General features: G+C 45.0%; 1 protein-coding gene across 1 annotated transcript; it reads right to left on the bottom strand.

Annotated features, from left to right (window-relative positions):
- Nucleotides 1-23: 23 nt before the first annotated feature.
- On the bottom strand, nucleotides 24-24,662 carry tecpr1a (tectonin beta-propeller repeat containing 1a). The gene is made up of 24 exons (XM_014208848.3): nucleotides 24,468-24,662; nucleotides 19,156-19,388; nucleotides 17,776-17,958; nucleotides 15,695-15,817; nucleotides 14,892-15,017; nucleotides 14,546-14,720; nucleotides 14,181-14,281; nucleotides 13,755-13,856; nucleotides 13,375-13,526; nucleotides 12,409-12,998; nucleotides 12,030-12,175; nucleotides 11,678-11,833; nucleotides 11,426-11,575; nucleotides 10,988-11,145; nucleotides 7,218-7,345; nucleotides 4,275-4,474; nucleotides 4,051-4,130; nucleotides 3,839-3,895; nucleotides 3,290-3,464; nucleotides 3,053-3,188; nucleotides 2,669-2,761; nucleotides 2,439-2,545; nucleotides 2,176-2,295; nucleotides 24-2,008 (listed from the first exon to the last, which is right to left on the bottom strand). The coding sequence occupies exons 2-24, from the start codon at nucleotides 19,378-19,380 to the stop codon at nucleotides 1,859-1,861; spliced, it is 3,633 nt and encodes a 1,210-aa protein (XP_014064323.1). The 5' UTR covers nucleotides 19,381-19,388; nucleotides 24,468-24,662; the 3' UTR covers nucleotides 24-1,858.
- Nucleotides 24,663-24,953: the final 291 nt, after the last annotated feature.

The following is a 24,953-nucleotide window of genomic DNA, read 5'->3' as shown; positions in this document are numbered from 1 at the left end:
GTGTGAATTGTAAAACAAGAATCTTCCTTATCAACAATCACATTTATTGAGAGGACATTGACCATGCACACTATTAGGAGGAATAAATATATAGATCAATAACAGCCTTGTTGGAGTTGGAACAGTACCGGCTTATAGTATTCTAGTTTACACCATAATCAATAAAAGCAATGGAATCCTCAAGTGAAAAGTCCTCCGCTAGACTTCTGTTTTTCATGCTATGGTGTACCCCCTTCACATCCCAACCTATAAGTGTAATGCGTCCCTCCTTTAGGATAAATCCTGCACTGTAACAGCAGTATGTAGTCAGTGTCATTATCAAACAATGCACTTGTTGTATTAGTAACAGCAGTATGTAGTCTTCACATCCCAACCTATAAGTGTAATGCGTCCCTCCTTTAGGATAAATCCTGCACTGTAACAGCAGTATGTAGTCAGTGTCATTATCAAACAATGCACTTGTTGTATTAGGAACTGCCATAGGAAGATAAAGTGACAGTATTCACAGATATACTGTTTTCTGGACAATTAATGATTTGTAGTTGCAGTATATCAGTCACTATTGGATCTTCATCTTTCAGTTACAGCAGTAAGATGAATGAATGCCCAAACGTGATAGTTTCAGCCTTTGTGGTTTAAAGATAATAGTTAATATGACTTAATATGACTGATATTTTATGCTTTTTATATATCAATGTACAATAACCCAACCTTGAAATATCACAATGAAAACATTTATACTATACTCGTATTCAGATTTATAAAAAATATATATATTTGTTCTTTCTACCAACCCCAGTCATTACTGCTAAAATCATAGGAGGTGAAAAATATGCAAATAATAGTGTTAAACTCTTATTTTCCTGAGAAACAAACAAAATAACTTTTAAGCCTTTCAAAGACATCATTTTTTAAGCAATTCACATTTTTTATGAAAATAAGAACATGTACTTTCTTTTCAAGAGTAACACAAAAATGCTAAAGAAAGAAACTGTCCCCTAGGAACATGGACATACAAACTCTTCACTGTGGCCATCACAGATACAAACCATTCAGGGGAAAGGCATATAACTGTAAAAGCGCCGTGTGCTATCAAAGGATTAATAACCAAAATTATTCTCGGTAAATAAACCCTTATTGTTTCTGATGTGACTCCAGTGGAATCTCTACGTTACCAGCAGGTACAAAGTAGGAAGTATAGTAACTTATTGGAACAGAATCAGTAAAAACTACTGATCGCCCACCTTCACAGAATCATACATCACCCACCTTCACAGAATCATACATCGCCCACCTTCACAGAATCATATATCGGGCCAATAGCATTGAATACCCCAGAAAACACTTCTTACGTTATATTTGAAAAAGTTAAACCTATCACCAATATAACATAAACAAAACATGTATTCACATACAGCACTGTACACACCTACACACAGAAAAAAAACATTCAACCAAACAATAACAATAAATAAAACCAAAAGTTATCTTAAGACCACAGATTTAAATAACGATGATGCAATGTTCGAAGACTGAGTCACACTGTTTAAAAATGACTAGTGCTCTCTATGTGGGAAATGTTGAACATGACCTGCTAGTTGTGAAGAGAGAAGGTGATTGGCTGAGTCAAGCTGAGGGCACAGAGCTAGGGTTCAAAGGTAATTGAACACAACCAGGTGATTGGACAGAAGAAGAGTTTGACTTCAGACACTTCGAGGTTGAGGCTGGAGCTGGAAGCTACAGTACAGTGTGGATGGTGGAGTAGTTGCATTAGGGCGTTTTTTTTGTAGCGAGAGTTGGGCTGAAGACAGAACAGAGATACAGTGTCCACTGGCAAATACTCTATGTGTGTGTGTGTTTAACACCTGACAGCTTTCCCGTTCTCCTCTGTGTTCCTGAAGGAGAGCGGTCTGCGGGGTCCGTTAGGGAGGGGGTCCGTTAGAAGGGGAATACGGACACGGGGAGCCTCGAAGGAGTTCCCTCTCACAGTGATGTGGTCCCAGCCACCCTGAGGAGAGAGCGGAAGAGAAGGATAGAGGGAGAGACAAGAGAGAGAAAAAAAATAGAGAGAGAGTGAAACAGCTCCCCCACCAAGAAAACCTTTCCATTGAAAGACATTGGTGTCTCAGAAGCAGGTTGGTGAGTCAGGGTTAGAGGTAAGGTTAAGGGTCTCACCCCGATGCCGTAGTCCCATGACTGTCCCTTTGGCTCCATGGGCTGAACCCCCAGACGGTGACAGACTGTCCCACAGCTCAGACTGTGGCTGCCTTGCACCTTGTCAGCTATGATCCACACCTACACAACAACAATGAGATGGGTTGAGTTACTCAACACAGTGCAATGTCAAGAAGTTACAATTTTGAAAAAAAGAGAAAGTCATTATCATTCATTACTGCCTTCAACAACCACCCAGGTTTTAGATTGTAGGTTCTGCTCACCTGGTCCAGAGGTCCAACGGAGACCTTGCGTACATTGTTGGAGATGTGTTCCCATGACGATCCCTGGGGGTAGCTAGGAGTCAGGCCCTGTCTGAACCACAGGTTACCTGGATGGAGAGCACCAAATTAAAATCATGATAAAAATAAAGAAGAGATGGTTCAACTAATAGACGTCTGACAATAATAAAGGTCCATGTCATAGTAAGTCATGACATTCTCGTCTGTAGTACCATGTTGATCCACTGTGTAGACTGACGTCCTCCCTACAGACACCTGTTGGAGCTTCTGTCTGACTGGAGAGGGGATGTGGTACCAGCAGTCTCCTACAGGGGGCAATAGTACATTAAACAGCCAGTGATTAGAGTCTTCTCTCATCATTAGGTCCATCTCTGTGATCGGAACCAGAACTCAGAGAGAGGTAAGCTCCTCCCGAAAACAAATATTGAGCTATTACTGTAAAGCACTTTGTGACAACTGCTGATTTAAAAACAGCTTCAGAAATAGATTTGAGTGATTTGACTGAACTGTTGATTAGCAGTAAGACACACAGGACTGAAAGGAGAACCCCTGGGTTCTGTCAGAGACGGTGGGTTCTGCGTGATTCTCTGACTGACCTGCAGGGCTCTGTGCAGACACGGAGCCCCTGTAGAAGGCAGAGCCATCCCTGGCAATGGCCCACACCTGGTTGGCCCCACCGATGGAGATAGACTTAAAGGGCTGGTCTGTGCCCACGTGGAGCCACGACGTCCCCTAGAAACACACGCAACCACTTCTGTTATCAACCACAATGTCTGTGTATTCATGGTGGACATGTTTGTTGTATGTTTACATATTGTGTGTGTGTGACTCACAGCAGGTGTCAGTAGGGTGACTCCCAGTCTACAGAGCACGTCTCCCTTGTTACTGATGGCCCACAGAGGGATCGGCTCAACAATGCTCTGAGCTCCACACGGGATGATGGTCACGTCACTCAACGGGATGGGTGGGACTTCCTGCCACGGGCCTGTGGTCGTCAGTTTACACTTCCTGTCAGAGGAAATACAAGGGTTGTTCAAATAGGAGTTAAGTCGCACCTAGATCAGTGTACCAACAGTTGAATTAGGTGTGTAAATACTTGGCTGGAGCAAAAACATGCACTCCCTGTGGGTCCCCAAGACCAGCATTGAAGAACTCTGCCCTAGACACTGATCTAACGTCAGTTGTTGTGTTTCCTTCCCCCAATGGTTAAGGTTAGGATTTAGGTAGAGTAAAGCTGATCCTAGATCTGAGCTAACGGGCAATTTTTTCCCCCAGAGCTCAAACCCAGGGTTGTTTAAACACAGTGGGCAGACTGAGGACAGACCATAGTGTGCTTACTAAACAAATAGTGATGAGGGAACAGGGCGATTGTTGTGTAGTACCTGGCCCATCGCCTACGACGGACAAAGTCCTTCAAGGTCTTGTGGCCATGATACGACCTGGAAGAGTACATACAGAGGGAGGGAGATAAAATACATGATAGTGACAGAAACAAACACATATCATGGCTGCTTTCATGTAGGGAAAATATTCAGCAAGGTTATGTGATAGATAGACCAATGAATATGTATTGGGGAAGGTTAGATACACTCACGTTGGGAAATCAGCTGCATATTGCCAACCCTCTCTGTCTGTCCCTCCAGAGATACCGTAGTCAATGGCCCAGTCTGCCACCTGATAGAGACAGAGCAGTGAGCAGAACAAACTTTGTAGGACTATTTTAGTCATCTAATGGCACTCTGCATATTTAGTTCAGGTTCAAAAGTTATATTGTCCTGGGGTGAAATTGAAATGTTTTGTCCGGTTACTGGTACCCACCCATGTCCAATGAGGGGATGGAGGCTTGGTGTTGGCCTTGGTACACTCCTGCAGTCCTGTTGCATCACTCCACATGTAACGGTCTGTTGGGAGGCCTCTATTGGTATATCCTGTGACTGGGTTCCACCTCTGGTTCTCATAAATGTAGACACACTTCACATCTGTCTGGGTGTAGATGTTATCTGTGCTGCTGGCCAGACCTAACAAAGACAAGAGAGGGGTTATAGTCATGAACTGAGACAAAACAGCCATGAAACATACCCTTACACCCTAACCAAACTGGCCCCGGGCGTGCGCCTGTTTTAACATAACCTTACACCCTGACCAAACTGGCCCCAGGCATGCGCCTGTTGAAACATACACTTACACCCTGACCAAACTGGCCCCGGGCATGAGCCTGTTGATTTTGTCTATCCACACTAGACGCGATCATGACACACAGGTTAAAATACCAAAACCAACTCTGAACCAGCTATATTAATTTGGGGACAGGCCGAAACACTTACAGTATCAGTCAAAAGTTTGGTCACACCTACTCATTCAAAGGCTTTTCTTTATTTTTACTATGAAATAATAAATATGGAATCATGTAGTGACCAAAAAAGTCTTAAACGAATCAAAATATATTTTATATTTGAGATTCTTCAAAGTAGCCACCCTTTGCCTTGATGACAGCTTTGCACACTCTTGGCATTCTCTCAACCAGCTTCATGAGGTAGTCACCTGGAATACATTTCAATTAACAGCTGTGCCTTGTTAAACGTTAATTTGTGGAATTTCTTTCCTTCTTAATGCGTTTGAGCCAATCAGTTGTGTTGTGACAAGGTAGGGGGTGGTATACAGAAGATAGCCCTATTTGGTAAAAGACCAAGTCCATATTAAGGCAAGAACAGCTCAAATAAGCAAAGAGAAATGACAGTCCATCATTACTTTAGGACATGAAGGTCAGTCAATATGGAACATTTCAAAAACTTTGAAAGTTTCTTCACGTGCAGTTGCAAAAACCATCAAGCGCTATGATGAAACTGGCTCTCATGAGGACCGCCACAGGAAAGGAAGACACAGAGTTACCTCTGCTGCAGAGGATAAGTTTATTAGAGTTAACTGCACCTCAGAAATTGCAGCCCAAATAAATGCTTCACCGAGTTCAAGTAACAGACACATCTCAACATCAACTGTTCAGATGAGACTGCGTGAATCAGGCCTTTATGGTCGAATTGCTGTAAAGAAACCCCTACTAAAGGACACCAATAAGAAGAAGAGACTTGCTTGGGTCAAGAAACAAGCAATGGACAACAGACCGATGGAAATCTGTCCTTTGGTCTGGAGTTTGGTTCCAACCACTGTGTCTTTGTGAGATGCAGAATAGGTGAATGGATGATCTCTGCATGTGTGGTTCCCACCGTGAAGCATGAAGGAGGTGTAATGGCATGGGGGTGCTTTGCTGGTGACACTGTCAGTGATTTATTTAGAATCCAAGGCACACTTAACCAGCATGACTACCACAGCATTCTGAAGTGATACACCATCCCATCTGGTTTGCGCTTAGTGGGACTATCATTTGTTTTTCAACTGGACAATGACCCAACATACACCTCCAGGCTGTGTAAGGGCTATTTGACCAAGAAGGAGAGTGATGGAGTGCTGCATCAGATGACCTGGCCTCCACAATCACCCAACCTCAACACAATTGAAACAGTTTGGGATGAGTTGGACCACAGAGTGAAGGAATAGCAGCCAACAAGTGCTCAACTCCTTCAAGACTGTTGGAAAAATCATTCCTCATGAAGCTGGTTGAGAGAATGTCAAGAGTGTGCAAAGCTGTCATCAAAGCAAATATATGGCTATTTAAAATATATTTTGATTTGTTTAAGACTTTTTTGGTCACTACATGATTCCATATCTGTTATTTCATCGTTTTGATGTCTTCACTATTCTACAATACTACAATGTAGAAAATAGTAAAAATAAAGAAAAACCCTTGAATGCTATTGTATGAAACATTCATGGACATTTAGCTAGCTTGCTGTTGCTAGCTAATTTGTGCTGGGAGATAAACATTGGGTTGTTATTTTACCTGAAATGCATATGGTTCTGTTTTTAGCTGGATCTTTGTAGAATTTTCACCCGGAGTCATAGAAAATTGTGTGTTTCTCTACTCCAACGATTAATCCACAGATAAAAAGGGAAACCTAGTAAATTCTTTGTTAGTTTCTTTGATTAATCTCTCCTTGTTCGTCTTTCAATAACCCATAGGGGGGTTGTATGCTCGTGAAAACCAATTAGTAGATGGGAGAGGCAGTACTTGCAGCGCATCAAGAGTCTCAAATAGAACCAAGTTCTATTTTAGCGTTCGGCAACGTGAGCAGTTTGAGAAAAAAATATTGAATAACGTACATGTATTTTTGCGCATGCAACATGCCCGGTTTGGTTTCCCTATTTGTGGCTATACAGTACTTGGTTTATGTTTAGCATATGCTTTAAGTCTAGTCCAGTAGGTTTATGTTTAGCGTATGCTTTAAGTCCAGTCCAGTAGGTTTATGTTTAGCGTATGCTTTAAGTCCAGTCCAGTAGGTTTATGTTTAGCGTATGCTTTAAGTCCAGTCCAGTAGGTTTATGTTTAGCGTATGCTTTAAGTCCAGTCCAGTAGGTTTATGTTTAGCGTATGCTTTAAGTCCAGTCCAGTAGGTTTATGTTTAGCATATGCTTTAAGTCCAGTCCAGTAGGTTTATGTTTAGCATATGCTTTAAGTCCAGTTCAGTAGGTTTATGTTTAGCGTATGCTTTAAGTCCAGTCCAGTAGGTTTATGTTTAGCGTATGCTTTAAGTCCAGTAGGTTTATGTTTAGCGTATGCTTTAAGTCCAGTCCAGTAGGTTTATATTTAGCGTATGCTTTAAGTCCAGTCCAGTGGGTTTATGTTTAGCGTATATTTAGTGTGTTTACCCTGCAAGAATCCCCCTCCATAGCCGCCGGTGTAGACCCAGACAGTGTGGTCGTAGCCAACCCCCCACACCACCCCCAGACTGTTACACTCCACCAGACGCAGGTGGCCCCCCACCTGATGCCAGAACCTGCAGACACACAACGTGGGGTTGAAGACAAAGTAAGGAAAAGTATAACATTTTAAATGAAAGGCTATTCAGACAGTCAAGGCTATTCAGACGTTCAAAGTTTATTTGTCACGTGCGGCGAATACAGCAGGTGTAGACCTTAAAGTGAACTGCTTACTTACAGGCTCTAATCAATAGTGTAAACAAGGTATTAGGTGAACAATAGGTAAGTAAAGAAATAAAACAACAGTAAAAAGACAGGCCATATACAGTAGTGAGACTATAAAAGTAGCGAGGCTACATACAGACACCGGTTAGTCAGTCTGATTGAGGTAGTATGTACATGTAGATATGGTTAAAGTGACTATGCATATATGATGAACAGAGAGTAGCAGTAGCGTAAAAGAGGGGTTGGTGGGTGGCGGGTGGTGGGACGCAATGCAGATAGACCGGTTAGCCAATGTGCGGGAGCACTGGTTGGTCGGCCCAATTGAGGTAGTATGTACATGACTGTATAGTTAAAGTGACTATGCATATATGATAAACAGAGAGTAGCAGCAGCGTAAAAAGAGGGGTTGGGGGGGGCACACAATGCAAATAGTCTGGGTATTTGCATTTGCAAAAAGGCTGTTGAGAAGCCTTTTTGTCCTAGACTTGGCACTCCGGTACTGCTTGCCATGTGGTAGTAGAGAGAACAGTCTATGAGTGGGGTGGCTGGGGTCTTTGACAATTTTTAGGGCCTTCTTCTGACACCGCCTGGTATAGCGGTCCTGGAATGCAGGCAGCTTAGCCCCAGTGATGTACTGGGCCGAACGCACTACCCTCTGTAGTGCCTTGAGGTCAGAGGCCGAGCAATTGCCGTACCAGGCAGTGATGCAACCAGTCAAGATGCTCTTGATGTTGCAGCTGTAGAACCTTTTGAGGATCTCAGGACCCATGCCAAATCTTTAGTTTCTCTTCCTTTCCTGAGGGGGAATAGGCTTTGTCGTGCCCTCTTCACGACTGTCTTGGTGTGTTTGAACCATTCTAGTTTGTCGTTGATGTGGACACCAAGGAACTTGAAGCTCTCAACCTGCTCCACTACAGCCCCGTCGATGAGAATGGGGGCGTGTTCAGTCCACCTTTTCTTGTAGTCCACAATAATCTCTTTAGTTTTGGTTACGTTGAGGGATAGGTTGTTATTCTGGCACCACCCGGCCAGGTCTCTGACCTCCTCCCTATAGGCTGTCTCGTCGTTGTCGGTGATCAGGCCGACCACTGTTGTGTTGTCTGCAAACTTAATGATGGTGTTGGAGTTGTGCCTGGCCATGCAGTCGTGGGTGAACAGGGAGTACAGGAGGGGACTGAGCAGGCACCCCTGTGGAGCTCCAGTGTTGAGGATCAGCGTGGCAGATGTGTTGCTACCTACCATCACCACCTGGGGGCGGCCCATCAGGAAGTCCAGGATCCAGTTGCAGAGGGAGGTGTTTAGTCCTAGGATCCTTAGCTTAGTGATGAGCCTTGAGGGTACTATGGTGTTCAACGCTGAGCTGTAGTCAATGAATAGCTTTCTCACATAAGTGTTCCTTTTGTCCAGGTGGGAAAGGGCAGTGTGGAGTGCAGTAGAGATTGCATCATCTGTGGATCTGTTTGGGCGGTATGCAAATTGGAGTGGGTCTAGGGTTTCTGGGATAATGGTGTTGATGTGAGCCATTACCAGCCTTTCAAAGCACTTCATGGCTACGGACGTGAGTGCTACGGGTCTGTAGTCTTTTAGGCAGGATGCCTTTGTGTTCTTGGGCACAGGGAGTATGGTGGTCTGCTTATAACATGTTGGTATTACAAACTCAATCAGGGACATGTTGAAAATGTCAGTGAAGACACCTGCCAGTTGGTCAGCACATGCCCAGAGCACACGTCCTGGTAATCCATCTGGCCCCGCAGCCTTGTGTATGTTGACCTGTTTAAAGGTCGTACTCACGTCGGCTATGGAGAGCGTGATCACACCGTCGTCTGGAACAGCTGATGCTCTCATGCATGCCTCAGTGTTGCTAGCCTCGAAGCGAGCATAGAAGTGATTTTGCTCGTCTGGTAGGCTCGTGTCACTGGGCAGCTCGCGGCTGTGCTTCCCTTTGTAGTCTGTAGTAGTTTGCAAGCCCTGCCACATAAGACGAGTGTTGGAGCCGGTGTAGTATGATTCAATCTTAGCCCTGTATTGATGCTTTTCCTGTTTGATGGTTCGTCGCAGGGCATAGCAGGATTTCTTGTAAGCTTCCGGGTTAGAGTCCCGCACTTTGAAAGCGGCAGCTCTACCCTTTAGCTCAGTGCGAATGTTGCCTGTAATCCATGGCTTCTGGTTGGGGTATGTACGTACAGTCACTGTGGGGACGACGTCCTCGATGCACTTATTGATAAAGCCAGTGACTGATGTGATGTACTCCTCAATGCCATCGGAAGAATCCCAGAACTTGTTCCAGTCTATGATTGCAAAACAGTCCTGTAGTTTAGCATCTGCTTCATCTGACCACTTTTTTATATGCCGAGTCACTGGTGCTTCCTGCTTTAATTTTTGCTTGTAAGCAGGAATCAGGAGGATAGAGTTGTGGTCGGATTTACCAAATGGAGGGCGAGGTAGAGCTTTGTACGCGTCTCTGTGTGTGGAGTACAGGTGATCTAGAATTTTTTTCCCCTCTGGTTGCACATTTAACATGTTGATAGAAATTTGGTAGAACTGATTTAAGTTTCACTGCATTAAAGTCTCCGGCCACTAGGAGCGCCGCCTCTGGGTGAGTGGTTTCCTGTTTGCTTATTTCCTTATACAGCTGACTGAGTGCGGTCTTAGTGCCAGCATCTCTCTGTGGTGCTAAATAAACAGCCACGAAAACTATAGCTGAAAACTCTCTCGGCAAGTAGTGTGGCCTGCAATTTATCACAATATACTCTACTTCAGGTGAGCAAAATCTAGAGACCTCCTCAGATTTCGTGCACCAGCTGTTGTTTACAAATATGCACAGACCCCCCCCCCCCCCCCCCTCGTCTTACTGGAGTCAAGACTATTCAGACAGTCAAAGCTATTCAGACACTCAAGGCTATTCAGACAGTCAAAGCTATTCAGACACTCAAGGCTATTCAGACACTCAAAGCTATTCAGACACTCAAGACTATTCAGACCGTCAAGGCTATTCAGACAGTCAAGACTATTCAGACAGTCAAAGCTATTCAGACAGTCAAGACTATTCAGACAGTCAAAGCTATTCAGACAGTCAAGACTATTCAGACACTCAAGGCTATTCGGACAGTCAAGGCTATTCAGACAGTCAAGGCTATTCAGACAGTCAAAGATATTCAGACAGTCAAGACTATTCAGACAGTCAAGGCTATTCAGACAGTCAAGGCTATTCAGACACTCAAGGCTATTCAGACAGTCAAAGATATTCAGACAGTCAAGACTATTCAGACAGTCAAGGCTATTCAGACACTCAAGGCTATTCAGACAGTCAAGGCTATTCAGACAGTCAAGGCTATTCAGACAGTCAAAGATATTCAGATAGTCAAGACTATTCAGTTGTTAAGTGCATACATCTGATTAATCTAATATCTATTTATCTACAAATAATAAATCCATCATATAGTTTTTCTCAAGCCTTTATAAGCATCGATGACAGCCCAGAGGACGTGTCTTACATCTGGTCGCAGGGTGTAGGGTTGGGACAGGCCTCCAGGCTAGGTGAAGGCTCACAGACGAAGATGTCTCCTTTACAGGTGACTGACCAGAGGGCCTGTTTAGAGGGGGGACCCTGGATCCCCCGGGAGTCACAGCACGACACACTCAGCAGGGCCAGCTGGGGGTACAGAGAGACAGTCAAAACATTCCCAGACTACAACTTATAAAGGATAGCATGCAGAGAGTCTTCATAAGCCCTACATCGAGGCAAAGTCATGCTACATAGGGTCATATAAATGGTCCTTACATCTGATGCTTTACTAAACGTGGAATAACCCTTTCACCATCCTTTATTTAGCATGACATTTCCTTATGAATAAACATATGATATTCAGTGAAAATTGAGAACTTGTACTGTGTGTCTGGTTCAGGTGTAAGACAGTGATCATATAACCTACCCAGTCGTGCATCTCCAGCTCGGTGGCAGCAGCCAGTCTGATAGGCCACCTCTGTTTGGTCCTCTCTGCTGTGTAGATGGCAAACGTGTGTTTGGAGTCATTCAGCACCGGCACCAAGATAGTCACCTCGTTGATGAATGCATGTAGGTACTGGATAGAGGGAGGAGAGGAGGAGAGGGGAGAAAAATGATGAATAAATAACTAATTACAGATCACCCAAAATACACACACACACTGTGGCCCTCCCCTCACCTTCTTCTCCTCGTTGAAGTTGTAGTAGAGGAAGAGGATGCCGTCCTGGTTTCCCTCTGGTCCTGAGAACTGCTCCAGGGCAAACCTCACGTCCACCCATTTATGGGGCTTCCAGTCCCTCCACCACTGCATGGTCCCTTTCTTCACCCACACAGACTGGGATGGAGGGGGGAGGGAGGAAGAGAAGGAGGGGACGGAGGGGAGAGGGAGGGAGAGAAGGAGGTGACGAGGGAGGGAGACTAATGAGCCTCTATACAACAAGGACAAGTCATAAACAAACTAATTTCATCATGGCAACCAGAAAAAGCATTTCCAAGCATTCAAGTTGTAAGGACGTTCAAGTTGTCGGTACCTGTTCTATGGCCTGTTCGTAGTGTTTAAAGTTGTCCATCTCTCTCTTGGAGCGTTCGCTGAGCTGTTCAAAGATCTGTTTCCGCCAGGCAGCTGTCTGGGCTAGACTGATGGACAGACTCATGGACTGGACTGAAGATGTCAGGGCTGGGAGAGACAAATAGACAAAAATCTAAATCTTTATCAACAACATGTGAAGGAACACTCCAGTGGCTCAACAACAACAACAACAACAAGAAGCACAGGGACACTGTTCCATCAGCCAGAAGGGTGTATTCTGATGTAATTGGAGCTGGAGTTTTGTATAGTGCTAGGCTTGTTTTGATATGCAGGAGAAATAGAATTTCAGGGCGATACAATATCTACTGTATGTGTCTCACCTGTGGCAGAGTTGAACCAGTTGAGCTGGGAGTGACAGTCCACACCACAGCCTCCTCCACTGACCCATGCCCAGAGCGGGTGTTCATCCGCCCCATACGGCTCTTCCTGACACAGGGTGTAGGTGGCCACAGAGGACAGGCTACAGGTGTCAGCCGCGTCCCCTCTCACCCCAGCGGGCACCACAGCCAGGTGAGTCTGTGCCTCTTCTAGGTCCACGTTACTCCATTGGGGGTCCCCAGGCCCTCCAGACAGGCTGGGGGACAGAACCAGGGCCGGAGCGGGAGATTTGGCATCTGCCTCCCGAAGAGAGGCCTCCTCTTCTGGGATAGAGGGACCTGCGGTGACGGCAGTGGTGGCCCCCTCCCGTTTGACCTTGCGGTCAGAGAGCATCTCGGAGATGAAGCTGTCGCTGGTGACCTTGGGGATGCGTGGTTTGGGGACGTCGGGGTCAACAGGAGGGGGCTCGGGGGGAGGGGAGGAGGAGCAGGCCCCTACTTCTAGGACTGCCCTCTGTGGACCGTTCTCTGTGTCTGAGTCTTCGCTCATCACAGACTGTGCTCGCACCTCACCACTGAAGAAACAACCAGCACTTTGTGAGAGATAAAGAGAGAGACTCACACAGATAGAGACAGACAGACAGACAGACAGAGAGAGAGAGAGGAAGAGAGAGAGAGAGGGAGAGACAGAGAGAGGGAGAGACAGAGAGAGAGGGAGAGACAGAGAGAGAGGGAGAGACAGAGAGAGAGAGAGAGAGAGAGAGAGAGAGAGAGAGAGAGAGAGAGAGAGAGAGAGAGAGAGAGAGAGAGAGAGAGAAAGAAAAAATGAGAGAGAGATAAACTATTAGTATTACACAGAGCACCCAGCTGGCAGACTGCTTGGCTAATCGCTTTATGTAGCCGAGGTTGCCCAAGCAGTGAAAACAATGTGTGTGTGTGTTTATGTGTGTGTTCATGTCCCCAGTCCACCTGTGCAGACTGCTACTGCTGGCGGAGGAGTGGGACCTGATGTCTCCGTCTCGGGGCACGTTGACAGCCTTCCAGGCTTTACCACTCAACTCACTGGAGGTCACACCCTGACGGAAATACACTGCTCGGTCCTCACAGCTGATACCCCACACCTGGACGGGACAGGACACATCAGGCGAGAGCCAGACAAGAAACTAACACGACACTGTGTTTGTTCTCCATTACTAAACTGCCTTTTAATCATTATGCATCGTTTCTTCATGAATGAATGTACAGTTTATGATATTAAGCCCATGCCGTAAGGCTTGGCTATGAGAGTCTAAGGGAACGTTATAATTAGTTGAATAAGCAGAGGAAAGAGTTAAGTCATGGCTCCTTACCTGGTCGTTGAGACCCACGTTAATCATGACCATCTCCCCGATCATCCCGATCCAGCCTGAACCACGGGGGTTATAGGAGTTGATGCCACGTCTGAACCATACCTAACAGGTACCGACAGAAGATCAGCAGGGAAACAGACATGACTGAATGATTCATAACCAGAGGTAGACATGTGGCAGAATTAAAATGACATTTGTGTTTTTTGCCTGAATTCCTCCTTTAGCTCATGTTCACCATTGTCCAGCACCACATTAACTATCAACGATAAATTCAAATTCAGTTTTTTGTTTCATTTTTTAAGCGTCTTTGAGATTCTTCATGTAATGAAAAGTGCTATTTAAATGAAATCTATTAGTATCATTATCTCCAATAATGAAGCATAGAAATGAGTGTTCAGTTATGGACACTCAGTGGTATTGTCTTACCTTGTTGTCCTTGGTGACAGCCCAGACTACGTTGTCCCCCACAGCTACATGGATGGCCCCGGCCTCTGGGTTGGGAGAGTCCACCAGTACCCAGGAGGAGCCTGACAGGGAGTAATGAGGATATGAGACCATTAGACTCTCTCTCTTCATCTCTCTATCTCTCTCACTCGCTCCTTCTCTCTCTCCTTCTCTCTGGCTCTCTCTGTCTCTCTCTTTATCTCTCTCCCTGTCTCTCTTTGTCTCTCGCTTTGTTTCTCTCGCTCTCCATTACACACACACACAAACAGACACAAGCATGCTGTCTCTCTGTGTCTCTCTAACATGCGCATCCACGGATACACACACTTCCTCTGTCAACCAGTCACCTTGTGGGCAGTCTCTGGTGATGCCCTCCCTGACGATGAGTTGTCCCTCCCAGAGCACGGCCCAGACCAGGTCCCCTGGACCACAGCTGATCTGCACCACCTCCCCAGGCAGAGACACCTCCTCCCAGCCATCCCCCTCTGGGCTGTGGTGGTGGATACCCTCACGAAACCACACCTAATGACCCAGATCAAACAATCAGTCAATCAAATGATTTAGGAATACATTACAGTTGTGTACAACCTGTCAGTGTTTTGTGATCTGAAGATATGACCTCCCCCTCTGAGCTGTGTGTGTCTGTGTATGTTAGTGTGTGTGTGTGTGTGTGTGTTTGTGTGTGTGTGTTACCTTGCCCTGTAGAGACACGGCCCACAGAGACAACCTCCCCCTGGGCTCCTCACTGATCTCCCAGCCTCCACAGCTGATGTCATTAAAGGGGTCTGGAAGGGGACCACTGTGACCCTCTGACGGGATCTGGTAACAGAGAGAGAGACAGGTCAACACACACACACACACACATACACACACACACACACACACACACACACACACACACACACACACACACACACACACACACACACACACACACACACACACACACACACAGGAACACACACGGGAACACACACACGGGAACACACAGGAACACACACAGACACACAGGAATAGACACACACAGGAACACACACACGGGAACACACACACGGGAACACACACACGGGAACACACAGGAACACACACAGACACACAGGAACAGACACACACAGGAACACACACACAGGAACAGACACACACGGGAACACACACACGGGAACACACACACGGGAACACACAGGAACACACACAGACACACAGGAACAGACACACACGGGAACACACACACAGGAACACACACACGGGAACACACAGGAACACACACAGACACACAGGAACAGACACACACAGGAACACACACACACAGACACACACACACAGGAACACACACACACACACACAGACACACACATGTACACACACACACATACACACATGCATACATATACTGTAAACTACAGTACATGATGAGTACAATACAAAGCCTGTACACTGCAGGTGTACACAGTTACATCCTGGTTGTGGCAAGTGATTATATTTCTCCAAATACACACCTTGGCCCAGGTGTCCGTGGCCTTGTACCTCCTGTAGCGGATCCATCGCCTGCGACGGACACATGAGTTCCACTTCTTGTCTTTGGTGTAGGTGGCAGGGAAGTCTATGGCATAGGTCCAACCCTGCAGACACACAGACAGACCCATTCACACATTAATCAGCATGTTTAGTGAGTTCCAACGGTATTAGGACACTGACACGTTGTTGTTTTGGCTCTGTACTCCAGAACTTTGGATGTGAAATGATAAAATGGCTATGAGGTTAAAGTGCAGACGGTCAGCTTTTTAATTTGAGGGTATTTTCATCATTATCGGGTGAACCGTTTAGAAATTACTTTTTGTACATAGTCCCCCCCATTTTAGGAAACCAAAAGTACTGGGTCAAATTCACTTATATGTGTATTAAAGTAGTACAAAGTTATGTTTTTGCTAACCTCCCCTGTTACTGTAATGGTTAGAGGTTAGCATATCTTGGGGGTATGATATTTGTGCATCTGTAACATTCTCACTCATCACTATTCAAGACTCATTCAGGATGATCTGTAATCACCGTAGCATCCACATTAATGTAGAAGTGTTTAGAAATATATTCTATTCTTATTTACAATAAAAGGGAATCCATAATGACACAATACATTATTTACCATACATTTCTACTGGGAACAAAATAATCTGAAACACAGCCAAAACAAACAGCAAATGCATCCAAAAATGTGTAAAGTCACAAGCTTGATGTAAGCATTGCGCGCTATCAATATGGGACCAAATACATCACATTTTACTACATTAATTCACATACTTTTTTTCCCTAAAACGGGGGGACTATGTACAAACAGTGCTGTAATTTCTAAACGGTTCACCCGATATGGATGAAAATACCCTAAAATGAAATCTGCCAGTCTGCAATTTAACCTTGTAGTCATTGTATCATCTCAAATCCAAAATGTTGTAGTACAGAGCCAAAACAACAACAAATGTGTCACTAAGTACACTCCATCCAACCATTTCATGCAGATGAATTACCTGACGCATGGAAAAAGTCCAGACCGGGCTGATGGAATCATGAAATGAGGGTACAATTTTATAAATGCCGACGGACAATTTGTTCTTTCGACATGGTGGGATCTTTTTGTGTCTGTAAAATTAATTATGCGAGAAATAGCAGTGAAAATAACCATGATATCGATGATATGTTGTGTGGCCCTCCCACTACCACTCGGGAAAGCATGCGGTTTATTAGGCTACAGATGAATTAAGTTATGATAAACTTCACAGGGTGGTGAAAGTGCAAGGTGATGAACTTGATGCTCCTTTCCAATACATATCGAGGTTCTTATTCTGGTGACATGATGATCACTCTTATGAATAATAATCTCATAATATAGGTAGCCTACCGACTGTACCTGCCAGCTGTTGGCTAGAGCGCAAGTGCCAAGACCAGAGTGGGCCCATTTCTATACAATGCTACAATTTTTGTGACAAAACCATCAGTACATTTGAAAATGTGATGGAAACCCATTTAACATGTTTGTTTTTTTGGTACATGGGAAATTCATGGAAAAAGTTATTTTTATGTGCACTACATCATCATGCAGAGCATTTGATCCGCAAAAAGTTAGTTTGGTGGAAACATCTCTGGTGGGAAAATGGGCATATTGTTTTATGCAGATTTTAGAATATTGGAATGAAAATCTGTCACCAATTGGATGGAAACCTAGCTAGTCTAGTGTTGGAGATCACTGTCTGTGAGGGGCAAGACAATGACAGATAGGGAGGGAAGAAAGACAGAGAGAGGGAGAGAGAGAAGGAGAGAGAGGGAGAGAGCGAGAGAATGAGAGAGAGAGAGAAGGAGAGAGAGGAGAGGGAGGGAAAGAGAGAGGGAGAAGGAGAGAGAAGGAGAGAGAGGGAAAGAGAGAAGGAGAGACAAGGAGAGAGAGGGAAAGAGAGAGGGAGAGAGAAGGAGAGAGAGGGAAAGAGAGAGGGAGAGAATAGAGATAGAGGGGAATTATAAAATGGAGGAGGCAAGAGAGGAGAGAGAAAGATACAGAAAAGAGAGAAAGACAGAAAGAGAGAACATTCACTTCTTTCTCTGTGGGCTCTCCTCCAAAGTTCTCGTCAATGTACCAGTCCCCCTCCCACTCCCAGTTGGTCGAGGGAAGAAGGAAGCTTTCAAGGGGTTGGTGTTCCAGTCCTGTGATGTTACTCCACTGCCAGCGGTCACTCGGCAACAAGCGATCCGAGAAGTTATCCATGGGATTCCATCGCTGAGAGAGAGAGAGAGAGGGAGATATATATATATATTTATTATTATTACTTTTTTTTATTTAACTTTTATTTAACTAGGCAAATCAGTTAATTAAGAACAAATTCTTATTTACAATGACGGCCTACTCCAGCCAAACCCGGACGACGCTGGGCCAATTGTGCGCTGTCCTATGGGACTCCCAATCACGGCTGAATGTAATACATATATACACTGCTCAAAAAAATAAAGGGAACACTTAAACAACACAATGTAACTACATGGCAATCACACTTCTGTGAAATCAAACTGTCCACTTAGGAAGCAACACTGATTGACAACATGTAAAGCCTTGACTATGTACAGACTCAGTGAGCATAGCCTTGCTATAGAGAAAGGCCGCCGTAGGCAGACCTGGCTCTCAAGAGAAGACAGTCTATGTGCACACTGTCCACAAAATGAGGTGGAAACTGAGCTGCACTTCCTGACCTCCTACCAAATGTATGACCATATTAGAGACACATATTTCCCTCAGGTTACACAGATCCACAAAGAGTTAGAAAACAATCCCAATTTTGATAAACTCCCATATCTACTGGGTGAAATACCACAGCGTGCCATCACAGCAGCAAGATTTGTGACCTGTTGCCACAAGAAAACCAGTGAAGAATGAACACCATTGTAAATACAACCCAATATTTTCCCTTTTGTACTTTAACTATTTCCACATCGTTACAACACTGTATATAGACAATATGACACTTGAAATGTCTTTATTCTTTTGGAACTTCTGAGAGTATAATGTTTACTGCAAATATTTATTGTTTATTTCACTTTTGTTTATTATCTACTTCACTTGTTTTGACAATGTTAACATATGTTTTCCATGCCAATAAAGCCCTTGAATTGAAACTGAATTGAATTGAGAGAGAGAGAGGGTTACAAGAACCATAAATGCATCAGGTGCAAGAGAAGCACAAACACAGTCACAGACAGACACACAGTCACACACACACACAGCCCACCCTCCCCCAGCCCCACACACACACAGCCCACCCTCCCCCAGCCCCACACACACACAGCCCCCCCCCCCCCCGCCCCACACACACACACAGCCCCCCCCCTCCCCCCCGCCCCACACAAACACAGCCCCCCCCCCCCCTCCCCCAGCCCCACACACACACAGCCCACCCTCCACCGCCCCACACACACCCTATACCTGGTTCTCGAATGTCTCCTCCTGGTAGCGTATGGGAACATCACTAGAGTGGACATTCAGGTAGATGTGATGGTCACAGGCGATACCCCAGCAACACTGCTGCACGGCTGTCACCCTCTTAAACTCTAACACAGCATCACGACACTGCTCCCACTGCTGCCCTCCGGTGGACAAGCTGTACACGCGCCCGTACACATCCACTGCCCACAGCAGGGACACAGGCATGTTCAGGCCTAAGGAGAGGAAAGACATACTGAAGTAAGATGCACTGCTTTCATTTAAAAGATTAAACTGTTTGGTCTAAAAATAAGGACATTTACCTCAGGGTCAAGCCAGTAGGCCATCAGATTTGGCACCAGTGCTCCTTATAGGACACATCACTGCACTCTATACTCCTCTATAAACTGGTCATCTCTGCATACCTGTCACAAAACCCACTGGTGATGCTTATTTCTAAAACCCTCTTAGGCCTCACTCCCCCCTATCTGAGATATCTACTGCAGCCCTCATCCTCCACATACAACACCCGTTCTGCCAGTCACATTCTGTTAAAGGTCCCGCGCGGAACATAATTACACATCATTTGTACACTGCTAATCAACCACAAGAAGCCCAAACAGATATAATATTTGACTAAATCATCATAATTTCAAACCTTGCTTATATTTGTATATGATGTGTGGGAATACTTGGAAACTGATTTCTTAAACTTAAATCACTTAGAAGCTGATTTCCTGGTGTTTTAATAGTATTTTATGTGCAACAATAAAATTACAAATAAAAATAATAATGTAAGTTTGGTTATTACATTTCTTTGCTCTGAAAAATTGTGGGGCCAAATAAAACCACCCGCAGGCCAAATTTGGCCAGCAGGCCGCCAGTTAAGGGAGCACTGATCTACACTCATTGAAGTGGTTTTAACAGGTGACATCAATAAGGCATCATAACTTTCATCTGCATTCACCTGGTCAGTCTATGTCTCCTGGTCAGTCTATGTACACTCAGTGTATATTTTCTCTTTGTCCCTTTGATTGTAGCAGGCAGTCACAGCTTTAAGATAATCTCATCCAACCCAAGTCTATCCATTTGGGGGTAAAAAGCCACCCTGACCTTACATCAGTGTGTAAACTGTGCCAGCTTCATCCTGTCCTATTCCTTGCTCACTGCACTAGGGCAGTGGTTCCCAACCAGGGGTACTAGGACCTATCCACAGGGGGTACTTGAGAAGACTCATGAGACCATAGGCCTATTGATAAAATGCACATGAGGTGGTACTTCAGGGGTACTCCAGGCAGAGCAAAATTCCGTTGGTGGTACAGTAAAATAAAAAGATTGGGAACCACTGGGACTAGGGGCACTGTTCTATCTTGTTGTTGGGAACCACTGGGTTAGGGGCACTGTTCTATCTTGCTGTTGGGAACCACTGGGTTAGGGGCACTGGTTCTATCTTGTTGTTGGGAACCACTGGACTAGGGGCACTTGTTCTATCTTGTTGTTGGGAACCACTGGACTAGGGGCACTGTTCTATCTTGCTGTTGGGAACCACTGGACTAGGGGCACTGTTCTATCTTGTTGTTGGGAACCACTGGGTTAGGGGCACTGTTCTATCTTGCTGTTGGGACCCACTGGACTGGGGCACTGTTCTATGTTGTTGTTGGGAACCACTGGACTAGGGGCACTGTTCTATGTTGTTGTTGGGAACCACTGGACTAGGGGCACTGTTCTATCTTGTTGTTGGGAACCACTGGGTTAGGGGCACTGTTCTATCTTGTTGTTGGGAACCACTGGGTTAGGGGCACTGTTCTATCTTGTTGTTGGGAACCACTGGACTAGGGGCACTGTTCTATCTTGTTGTTGGGAACCACTGGACTAGGGGCACTGTTCTATCTTGTTGTTGGGAACCACTGGGTTAGGGGCACTGTTCTATCTTGCTGTTGGGAACCACTGGACTGGGGCACTGTTCTATCTTGTTGTTGGGAACCACTGGGTTAGGGGCACTGTTCTATCGTGTTGTTGGGAACCACTGGACTAGGGGCACTGTTCTATCTTGTTGTTGGGAACCACTGGACTAGGGGCACTGTTCTATCTTGCTGTTGGGAACCGCTGGGTTAGGGGCACTGTTCTATCTTGTTGTTGGGAACCACTGGGTTAGGGGCACTGTTCTATCTTGTTGTTGGGAACCACTGGGTTAGGGGCACTGTTCTATCTTGTTGTTGGGAACCACTGGGTTAGGGGCACTGTTCTATCTTGTTGTTGGGAACCACTGGGTTAGGGGCACTGTTCTATCTTGTTGTTGGGAACCACTGTTCTATCTTGTTGTTGGGAACCACTGGGTTAGGGGCACTGTTCTATGTTGATGTTGGAAACCACTGGACTAGGGACACTGTTCTATCTTGTTGTTGGGAACCACTGCACTAGGGGCACTGTTCTATCTTGTTGTTGGGAACCACTGCACTAGGGGCACTGTTCTATGTTGTTGTTGGGATTTAAGGATCATGCTGTGAGGTTACAATAATAACCATGATTAAAGCTGCAATATGTAACTTTAGGGGCGACCCGAAATGTGAGTTATAGATCTGTCATTATTTTACTAGGCAAGTCAGTTAAGAACAAATTATTATTTACAATGACGGCCTGCCCCAGCCAAACCCGTACGACGCTGGGCCAATTGTGCGCCACCCTATGGGACTCTCAATCACGGTCAGATGTGATACAGCCTGGATTTGAAGCAGGGACTGTGGTGATGCCTCTTGAACTGAGATGCAGTGCCTTAGACCTCTGGGCCACTTGGGAGCTTGTTCTATGTGCACTATTTCTATGCTTCCCACTCTTAAATTTAGTTTTTGCATCTTTTACTTTCGGTTTTGTACACTAGATTAAAACAGCTGTAAATACAATATTTTTGGCTATGGAAAATATACACTGCTCAAAAAAATAAAGGGAACACTTAAACAACACATCCTAGATCTGAATGAAAGAAATAATCTTATTAAATACTTTTTTCTTTACATAGTTGAATGTGCTGACAACAGAATCACACAAAAATAAACAATGGAAATCCAATTTATCAACCCATGGAGGTCTGGATTTGGAGTCACACTCAAAATTAAAGTGGAAAACCACACTACAGGCTGATCCAACTTTGATGTAATGTCCTTAAAACAAGTCAAAATGAAGCTCAGTAGTGTGTGTGGCCTCCACGTGCCTGTCTGACCTCCCTACAACGCCTGGGCATGCTCCTGATGAGGTGGCGGATGGTCTCCTGAGGGATCTCCTCCCAGACCTGAACTAAAGCATCCTCCAACTCCTGGACAGTCTGTGGTGCAACGTGGCGTTGGTGGATGGAGCGAGACATGATGTCCCAGATGTGCTCAATTGGATTCAGGTCTGGGGAACGGGCGGGCCAGTCCATAGCATCAATGCCTTCCTCTTGCAGGAACTGCTGACACACTCCAGCTACATGAGGTCTAGCAAAAAATGCCACCCCACACCATGACTGACCCACCGCCAAACCGGTCATGCTGGAGGATGTTGCAGGCAGCAGAACGTTCTCCACGGCATCTCCAGACTCTGTCACGTCTTTCACATGTGCTCAGTGTGAACCTGCTTTCATCTGTGAAGAGCACAGGGCGCCAGTGGCGAATTTGCCAATCTTGGTGTTCTCTGGCAAATGCCAAACGTCCTGCATGGTGTTGGGCTGTAAGCACAACCCCCACCTGTGGATGTCAGGCCCTCATACCACCCTCATGGAGCCTGTTTCTGACCGTTTGAGCAGACACATGCACATTTGTGGCCTGCTGGAGGTCATTTTGCAGGGCTCTGTCAGTGCTCCTCCTGCTCCTCCTTGCACAAAGGCGGAGGTAGCGGTCCTGCTGCTGGGTTGTTGCCCTCCTACGGCGTCCTCTACGTCTCCTGATGTACTGGCATGTCTCCTGGTAGCGCCTCCATGCTCTGGGCACTACACTGACAGACACAGCAAACCTTCTTGTCACAGCTCGCATTGATGTGCTATCCTGGATGAGCTGCACTACCTGAGCCACTTGTGTGGGTTGTAGACTCCGTCTCATGCTACCACTAGAGTGAAAGCACCGCCAGCATTCAAAAGTGACCAAAACATCAGCCAGGAAGCATAGGAACTGAGAAGTGGTCTGTGGTCACCACCTGCAGAACCACTCCTTTATTGGGGGTGTCTTGCTAATTGACTATAATTTCCACCTGTTGTCTATTCCATTTGCACAACAGCATGTGAAATTTATTGTCAATCAGTGTTGCTTCCTAAGTGGACAGTTTGATTTCACAGACGTGTGATTGACTTGGAGTTACATTGTGTTGTTTAAGTGTTCCCTTAATTTTTTTGAGCAGTATATTTCACAGTGGTTTAGACAACACAACAATATTTAGATGATACAAAGATATTTCACAACGGTTTAGATGATACAATGATTCTCTACACTATACTAGCTTGTTTTGTCACATAAACTGAAATTAGGCGAACTATTAGAATTTTAGCAACTAGGAAATGGCGGAGTGATTTCTGCATAGTGCATCTTTAATTAATACAACAGTGCTTTGTTTACACTATTTAAACCACATCTCAGGTAGACTGAGTCACGTGTCTTCATCACTGCCCCATATTCTGAACACTGTGGTCATTACACCATAGTCTATGTGGCATAACAGAAATATAGTATGACGTTTATCATGAATAACTTAATAATTTTAAAGGGGATTTGCTGAGTTTTTATGTTAAAACTAACACCCCTCCTCTCTTTTGCTTCCTGTATATTATGCTATGTCTGGAGCGAGTGATGCTCTTCAAAGGCGTAGCCCCTGTCACTAGCAATTAATAAACTGATGTAGCCAGAGAGAGACCTCTGTACTGTCTGAACCGAGCTGAGATATGATCTTTTATAGCCCACTTGACTCGACAGTCTCTTTAGCGACAATTGTCACCCACCAAGCAAACCGCAACATTGTAACTTGTTGCGTGAATACTGTGGAAAATGAATGACATTTGTTACATTGTAATAGCGCAGTGAATGATCAACATGGATACATTGTAGTTAGTACAATCTTGCTAAGTGACATATAGCTAGGCTTCGGTTTGGCTTATAAAGCACTCTAAACTAGTATTAGCCAGCTAAGTTTATCACAGGTAGTCTGCTATTTTTGCATAATATAGCTAGCTGGCTGCTGCTGTCAGAAAATCTACAACCGCATAACTGAATGACATTATGTTGCTTATAGGGAGGTTTACCACTGCAAAACCAGAAATTAAATAGCTTGCAAGTTAGCAGTAGCTCATCACTTACCTTGTGCTCCCTCTCATAAACGGTATGGCAGTTCACGTAAAACACTGCAATTCATTCGGCATATCAGATTGAATATACAGTGATTTCACGATAACCACTACTGTATCTATTTACATTGCAATCGTTTCCTAATCCGAAACAGGAAGTGTTGGGTTTTACTGTAAACGCAGATTGGCTGCTGCACCAAAATGAACCAATAGCTACATTTGTCCAGTAGGTAACGCTTGTCGTTTAGTTATTAAAGGGCAGTACAAGGTCTGATAGCGTTGGATAAAATAATAGAATACAATCTATAATGTACTTGTCTTTCCTTACCAGCACTGAATTTGCTTATAGCTGGTATATTGAGGAAAGTTTTACTTACAATGACTGTGATGTGTGGCTTGCACTGAATGTAAGAGCCAATGTATACTTGATCCGAAAATGTGGTCGGAGGCGCCATATTCATATGAATGGTGTGACGCAATTGCGAAACCTCTGGAGGGG

The sequence above is a fragment of the Salmo salar genome, chromosome 01 (genome assembly GCF_965601325.2).
Source record: "Salmo salar chromosome 01, fSalSal1, whole genome shotgun sequence".
In the NCBI taxonomy this organism is placed as follows: Eukaryota; Metazoa; Chordata; class Actinopteri; order Salmoniformes; family Salmonidae; genus Salmo; species Salmo salar.
This window is presented reverse-complemented; position numbering and strand designations above follow the sequence as displayed.

Excerpts from the sequence above, each read along its gene's own strand:
- tecpr1a (XM_014208848.3), bottom strand. The coding sequence starts at position 19,380 with ATGCCTGTGTCCCTGCTGTGGGCAGTGGATGTGTACGGGCGCGTGTAC. Across the intron at positions 14,282-14,545 it reads CACCAGAGACTGCCCACAAG|GCTCCTCCTGGGTACTGGTG; the intron begins GTGACTGGTTGA and ends ACTCCCTGTCAG. Across the intron at positions 2,009-2,175 it reads CATGGGACTACGGCATCGGG|GGTGGCTGGGACCACATCAC; the intron begins GTGAGACCCTTA and ends CTCTCTCCTCAG.